Source organism: Clinocottus analis, unplaced genomic scaffold, assembly GCF_023055335.1.
Source record: "Clinocottus analis isolate CAN_PGR_092001 unplaced genomic scaffold, fCliAna1.0.p SCAF_45, whole genome shotgun sequence".
Lineage (NCBI taxonomy): Eukaryota > Metazoa > Chordata > Actinopteri > Perciformes > Cottidae > Clinocottus > Clinocottus analis.
Window position 1 is genome coordinate 103,884 of NW_027176202.1, and position 7,672 is coordinate 111,555.

At 48.8% G+C, this 7,672-nt stretch overlaps 1 protein-coding gene across 1 annotated transcript; it reads right to left on the reverse strand.

Moving 5' to 3' along the window:
* Window positions 1-1,480: 1,480 nt before the first annotated feature.
* LOC137801898 (homeobox-like protein HDP1) lies at window positions 1,481-2,284 on the reverse strand. The gene has a single exon (XM_068599335.1). The coding sequence runs from the start codon at window positions 2,282-2,284 to the stop codon at window positions 1,481-1,483; it is 804 nt and encodes a 267-aa protein (XP_068455436.1).
* Between the last annotated feature and the right edge of the window lie 5,388 nt (window positions 2,285-7,672).

Genomic DNA, 7,672 nt, shown 5'->3' on the forward strand with positions numbered 1-7,672 from the left:
CACAGCTAATGCAAATAATCAATCAAATGTTGGAAAATACATACATGGTATGTCAAATGTTCACACCGTTATATTTAAGAAGTAGAGAAAGGAGTAGAGATCATGATGGAAGTTCATACTGAAGAAAAGCCTCCATCTGCCTCACTGGATGTGCAGACCAGCTGTGTTACCAAGAAATGCACAAAGCAAACACACAGTCAATCCAGGCTTCACATGGCAATACACAAACAATATGCAACAAGATGTATGAAGACCATCTCCTATCTTCTTTATTATATTTACGTTTCATTTTGCAGACGTGTTGATCCAAAGTGGCTCGAGTTCAAACTTAGAACAAGGACCAAGACTTTTATTACTTTAGGAGCACTTAAAGTAACCTCGATGTACGATTATGCATATATTCAATAAACTGTGTTTTCTCACTGGTTTTCATTATTTGACTGTTCTCAGTGTGAAGGAGTCTGGAGCTGGCAGCGCTGCTCAGTATGAAACATCTTCTGGGAGCTGCTGGGCGTGCAGACCTCTCTCTGATGCGTTTAGTTCACCCGGTTGGTGATAAATATGACTTCTGCCCTCTCTGGCTGAATAATTCATGGAAGACTTTGCTGCCCGAATGTCTCAAATGACTGTTTTCAAACAGGAGAGACCAGGCGTTCATCTCCACCGTTAATTCAACTTAACAGAGAGGACCTGACTCGGATGTAAACCCGAGCATTATTCACCGTCGGCTGGGGACGGAACCGAGGCAACGCTCGGATTTGATGCAACAAGGACAGATAAGGACAGACAGCCAATGAGAGTCATCGGTAAAGAGGCGTCGATAAGGACAGACAGCCAATGAGAGTCATCGGTAAAGAGGCGTCGATAAGGACAGACAGCCAATGAGAGTCATCGGTAAAGAGGCGCCTAACCCTCCTCTTGTGTGAAGGATGATTCTCTACTTGGAAAAAGAACGATTGCATTCATTATTTCAGGGAGTCTCTGAGTAATGAGGGTGATGTGTGGGAGGCGTTCAGGGAGTTCAGGGCGTTCAGGGCGTTCAGAGCGTTCAGGGTGTTCAGAGCGTTCAGAGCGTTCAGGGTGTTCAGAGTGTTCAGGGTGTTCAGGGCGTTCAGGGCGTTCAGAGCGTTCAGGGCGTTCAGAGCGTTCAGGGTGTTCAGAGTGTTCAGGGTGTTCAGGGCGTTCAGGTCGTTCAGAGCGTTCAGAGCGTTCAGGGCGTTCAGGTCGTTCAGGGCGTTCAGGTCGTTCAGAGTGTTCAGGGCTTTCAGGGAGTTCAGAGCATTCAGGGCGTTCAGGGCGTTCAGGGCGTTCAGGTCGTTCAGGGCGTTCAGGGCGTTCAGGGCGTTCAGGGCATTCAGGTCGTTCATAGCGTTCAGGGAGTTTAGAGCGTTCAGGGCGTTCAGGGCATTCAAGTCGTTCATAGCGTTCAGGGTGTTCAGAGCGTTCAGAGCGTTCAGGGCGTTCAGGTCGTTCAGGGTGTTCAGGTCGTCAGGGTGTTCAGGGCGTTCAGGGCGTTCAGGGTGTTCAGGGTGTTCAGGGCGTTCAGGGTGTTTAGAGCGTTCAGAGCGTTCAGGGCGTTCAGGTCGTTCAGGGTGTTCAGGGCGTATAGAGTGTTCAGGGCGTTCAGGGCGTTCAGGGTGTTCAGGGCGTATAGAGTGTTCAGGGCGTTCAGGGCGTTCAGGGCGTTCAGGTCGTTCAGGGGGTTCAGGGCGTTCAGGGTGTATAGAGTGTTCAGGGCGTTCAGGTCGTTCAGGGCGTTCAGGTCGTTCAGGGCGTTCAGGTCGTTCAGGGTGTTCAGGGCGTATAGAGTGTTCAGGGAGTTCAGGGCGTTCAGGGTGTTCAGAGCGTTCAGGGTGTTCAGAGCGTTCAGACCGTTCAGGGTGTTCAGAGTGTTCAGGGTGTTCAGAGCGTTCAGGGCGTTCAGAGCGTTCAGGGCGTTCAGGTCGTTCAGGGCGTTCAGGTCGTTCAGAGTGTTCAGGGCTTTCAGGGAGTTCAGAGCATTCAGGGCGTTCAGGGCGTTCAGAGCGTTCAGGGTGTTCAGGGCGTTCAGGGCGTTCAGGGTGTTCAGGGTGTATAGAGTGTTCAGGGCGTTCAGGGTGTTCAGGGCGTTCAGGGCGTTTAGAGCGTTTAGAGCGTTCAGGGTGTTCAGGGCGTTCAGGGTGTTCAGGTCGTTCAGGGCGTTCAGGGTGTTCAGAGCGTTCAGGGCGTTCAGGGCGTTCAGGGCATTCAGGTCGTTCATAGCGTTCAGGGAGTTTAGAGCGTTCAGGGCATTCAAGTCGTTCATAGCGTTCAGGGCGTTCAGGTCGTTCAGGGTGTTCAGGTCGTCAGGGTATTCAGGGTGTTCAGGGCGTTCAGGGCGTTCAGGGCGTTCAGGGCGTTTAGAGCGTTCAGAGCGTTCAGGGTGTTCAGGGCGTATAGAGTGTTCAGGTCGTTCAGAGCGTTCAGGGCGTTCAGGGCGTTCAGGTCGTTCAGGGTGTTCAGGGCGTATAGAGTGTTCAGGGCGTTCAGGGTGTTCAGGGCGTATAGAGTGTTCAGGGCGTTCAGGGCGTTCAGGGCGTTCAGGTCGTTCAGGGCGTTCAGGGTGTATAGAGTGTTCAGGGCGTTCAGGTCGTTCAGGGCGTTCAGGTCGTTCAGGGCGTTCAGGTCGTTCAGGGTGTTCAGGGCGTATAGAGTGTTCAGGGCGTTCAGGGCGTTCAGGGTGTTCAGGGCGTTCAGGGCGTATAGAGTGTTCAGGTCGTTCAGGTCGTTCAGGGCGTTCAGGGCGTTCAGGGAGTTTAGAGCGTTCAGGGCGTTCAGGGCGTTCAGAGCGTTCAGGGTGTTCAGGGCGTTCAGGGCGTTCAGAGCGTTCAGGGCGTATAGAGTGTTCAGGTCGTTCAGGTCGTTCAGGGCGTTCAGGGCGTTCAGGGCGTATAGAGTGTTCAGGTCGTTCAGGTCGTTCAGGGCGTTCAGATGGTTCAGGGCGTTCAGGTCGTTCAGGGTCTTCAGGGCGTTCAGGGTGTTCAGGTCGTTCAGGGCGTTCAGGGCGTTCAGGGTGTTCAGGTCGTTCAGGGCGTTCAGGGCGTTCAGGGTGTTCAGGTCGTTCAGGGCGTTCAGAGCGTTTAGGGTGTTCAGGGCGTTCAGGGCGTTCAGAGCGTTCAGGGCGTCGATATAATAGATCTTGGTTTCAATGAAACCTTTTTTTCTCGACGTTTCATTCATTGTCATCACAGATTAACGTTGATAAAACCTGTTTGACTTATGGAAACATGATTGCTTTTCTCTGTCCGGCGTCACGGCGACTCGATGTAAAACAGTCTCTTTGACCTTCAAGAGAATCCTCTTTCACTGTTTTACACAAGAACATATCTGGATTGTGTTGGAATGGGTTCTTTTGTTTGGGGTGTTGTGTATTCATAAAGTCTTTTATTTGGACCTCTTTACTCGAGTTGACGGCTAACGCACTTTTAGCACGTTAGCATGGGCACGTCACTGTGAGATAAAGCTTTTCCTCTCTTCAGCCGAGGACCTTGGAGGACAAGTTGAGAGCGTCTTTACAGGTTTGTGTTGCTGCAGATGGAGAGGAGACGTCTGAAGGGGAAATAAGAGAAAGGTCCAGACCTTGAACACAATGCCTCACTTCTACACTCAGATAACCTCTCAGTCTTCTTCTCTCGTCATGCTAAGTGTTACCTTAGCATCAGAAATGATTTCCACCATTCTACACAAACTTCACAACTGTCAACTGATTTTCTCTGTAAGACACAAGTAGATGTTCCTCAAACGAGACGTGCAACTGCTGTGAATCATTGGAGAGAAGAGCTGATCTGTTCTTCCTGCTTTTCTTCAGTTCAGACTCTGTTGCCAGTGTCGATGGAGCGTTCAAGCGCTGGTAATTGTTCTTAGTTTGTTTTTTTAATCCTCAACATGAGGCGGGAATGAGCGCTTCCCCTTTTTAAGTTCGTCACCAGCAAAGTGAGAAACTTCAGGCTACAAACCCGCCAGAGGAGGCGGAGAGAAGTTGGCTGAGCGCTGGCTCTGCGGCCGGCGTGGCGCTCGCTGTAAACTCGCTCTGCGGTCAGACGGATCGGCGTTTTGTGATCTCACCTTAAGTCCTTCGACGATGGAGACAGCTTCCAGTTTGTGTCGTTAGATCAAAATGTCTTCCTCCCGTCACGCGGGACGCTCGGAGCGTCTGTCGGACGACCTTCATCTGCCAAAAGGTTTCTGGTGTTTCCTCTCAGGTCCGGGTCACACTCGTATGAACAGTGAAACCCACTTCATCCTCTTCTCAAAGTGGTGACTGAGTGGAAACTGAAGGACTTGAGACATCAAATATGATCGCTGCTTTGGAACATTACGCTTGTGGCCTGAAAGCTGTCAAGGATGATATCCCTGAAATGAGCCATGTGCAGCTTCTTGGTACTTCATCCAGCACAGAGCGCTCCAGCTTCATGCTGCTGTCCTCTTCTCATTGAGTGATTTACAACAACCTTCCTTATCTTTGTGCGGGGAGGGACTTCTGTGGTCCACATGTAGGGAAGGAACGAAAGCTCTCCAGGGACTGAAACAAGTACAGGCCGAGTCCTGGACTGCCGGGCCTCAGTGGTTCTGAGAGAGACGCCACACAATGTAGCACGGGATCCATCGCCCTCACGGCATGCACCATGTATCTGCGGTACGACTGCTGTTTCCCAGCTGAATCTGTCAGCCATTGTAACGACGCCTTTTCCGTCAAAAGGCTCAAAACTTTTCTTTCTTTGTTAATAAATGTGAAATTTAAAGTCCGTTCTCCGGCGTGGGACCGGCCCGGAGTCGAGTCCACGGCGACGGAGAAGCTTCCAAACGGTTTGAGGAGTTTCTCAGGGCGGGCATCAACTAATTAATTCATTGCAAGTTGCCGATGCCACTCACCCAACCCGGTGACGAGTTGCAGGACCTACATACGGTGAGAGGGCTGGGTATGTACTCATAGAACTGGAGTTACGTCAATGTTACTACTATCTGTATTATTACTATGTTCTGCGTGAGAGGCTGATGAAATTTAAAGTCTTTGTGACTTTCGCTGCAAACACAAAGCAGGCACCTCGCCGTGCCGGCTCCATTTATTGTGTCACCGCACTGAAGTAGAAACACAGAAAAATGGAAGAAGATTATATTTTTAAATGACTGGAGCAAACTGAGGCTCTCGGTGATGAACGAACACAATCGCTGCTTTCCTCTCTCACCTGCAACAGATCCAGGGATGGAAGGAAAATAAAATGTTTGCTTGAATGTGTCACGGAAAATAATCGATACAGACATAATCTCAGTTTTATTCAAACCTAACGAGGATTTCTTTATTCCACAGTTTTCTTTGCACGTCCTTTTTGGTAACTTGTATGGATTTGATGACGGAGGACGTCGCTTCATAAGATTCCAGTGTTTAGCCTGATCCATCACCACCTAAAAGCCTATAAAGATCTTATTCAAATCTAAATAAATAATCCTCTATTTGTTGCACAGATGCTTTTTAAGTGCTATGCGTGCATGCAGCGGAGTTTTAAACCCTAAAGTCTTTTTTTCTTGCACATAAACTTCAGTTTCTCACTTGTTGCAGGTGCATCGTATGAAATGCATGAAAATACATTCATTTGTATCTGTCCAGTTGTTTTCACGGGTGAATTTGAGGATTCGTTGTGTTCTTTTCTTGCCGTCCAGGTAAAACCCGTCAGCAGAGTGGCGGCTGTGTGAAGGTTAAAGTCGGACAAACAGAGCTGTTGCTGAGGCGGCATGATTTATTGAAGTTACTTTGCAGTAAATCACAGAGAAACAAACGGCTCCGCGCCGGCACACACTTATCAAACTGCAGGTAAAAGCTTTGAGCGGTTTTCTCCTGCACTTTATGAGCTCTCAAAATGCCCTTTGGTCATTAAAAATACAAGAAATAAATAAGGCAATATTGAATATTGCAATATGTCGGTAAGTGGCAATATTGAAAATGCCACTTACCGACGTATCAAGACCGTCACAGAGGAGGAGTTGCTCTGTAGCTCGGCTGTAGCTCAGGGGGTCGTCCCGTTACCACAAGGTAGTCGGTTCCATCCCAGCCCCCACAGTAACACGTGGAAGTGTCTCTGAGCACGACACTTAACCCCTCGCTGCTCCTGAAAGAAGGACGGGTCAAATGCAGAGAAGTATTTCCCAGAAGGGACTAATAAAAGTGTTTCTTTTTCATCGCAGCGCCACGTAATTAAGGCAAGAACAGCAGAACACGACACGCTGAGAAATACATTCAGGAAAACCTGGCTTAGCCCATGAATATGATGAAAAATAGATCTGTCATAAGTACGTACATGCCGAGTGTGAGAACAACCCATGTGTGCAAATTTACACAAATATTGACACAAACCACAAATTCACAGGAGCTTCGATATGAACAAAAACCACAAAAACCTGCATCCCTGACGAAGTCGGGTTAAAACCTGCACACATGAACACACCGGAGCTCTAAATAAAGCAAGACTCTAAACCAGAAAGGCTTTTGCCGACTGTTGTGCCTGAGAAAGACGACATGTTCTTGAGTTCCACATTTTAAAGTTATAAATAACTCATCTTCATCATCTTCATCACTGAGGGACACAAGAAGTTCCCCCATCACTGTAAATATGTCACGTAGAGACTTTTACAACTCTGCCCTGAAACGACATCGCAGAGGATCACTGCCACGCGCCGCATCATGAAGCAGCCGCGCGTGTGTGTGTGTGTGTGTGTGTGTGTGTGTGTGTATGTGTATGTGTATGTGTATGTGTGTGTGTGTGTGTGTGTGTGTGTGTGTGTGTGTGTGTGTGTGTGTGTGTGTGTGTGTGTGTGTGTATGTGTGTATGTGTGTGTGTGTGTGTGTATGTGTGTGTGTGTGTATGTGTGTGTGTGTGTGTGTGTGTGTGTGTGTATGTGTGTGTGTGTGTGTGTGTGTGTGTGTGTGTGTGTGTGTGTGTGTGTGTGTGTGTGTGTGTATGTGTGTGTGTGTATGTGTGTGTGTGTGTGTGTGTGTATGTGTGTGTGTATGTATGTGTGTGTGTGTGTGTGTGCTCTTGTTTCCAGAAGCATTTAGTTTGATCTCAGTGGTGGAAAATCACATTTAAAAGCTCTTTGCTACCAGTAGTCCGTCTGAAAGGAGCTGCTTTCCCTCTGCGCCTGTTTGACAGTTTCACCTCCAACTTGGAAACAAACAAGAAGGTGAAAGTCCGCCTCCGCTGAGCAGGAAGTCCTTCATGCATCTCCTCCGTGGTTGGCACACCACGCAAGAGATAACCGCCGAGGTGAGATATCTCTCAACGTTCTGTCTCATGGAAAGTAAATGTCAGTGTTTTCCCGCTCGCAGCGCGTTGGACTCTCATCGTTTCTGCGAGGACGTCCAGAGGTGGCATTCAGGTTCTACGCTGCAGAAGCTGTGACATTTAAATCCATCACCGGGGTTGCGAGGTGCAACCAGATTCAGATTATCTTTGACGGCGAGCAACAAGGAAAACGTTTGTGTTGACAGAAAAGATTAAAACGGTTTTGAAATGAAGCACTTTGAGCGCGTTCACCTGCACGCTGATGATGCAGAGAGAAGTTAACGAGATAGCGAGTGCGTTTCTATTTTACAATTCGTCTGTAACCCCTCCCCCCCTTATCAATCATTAACAGCCGGCTGCGAGCGCTCGATGCCTCA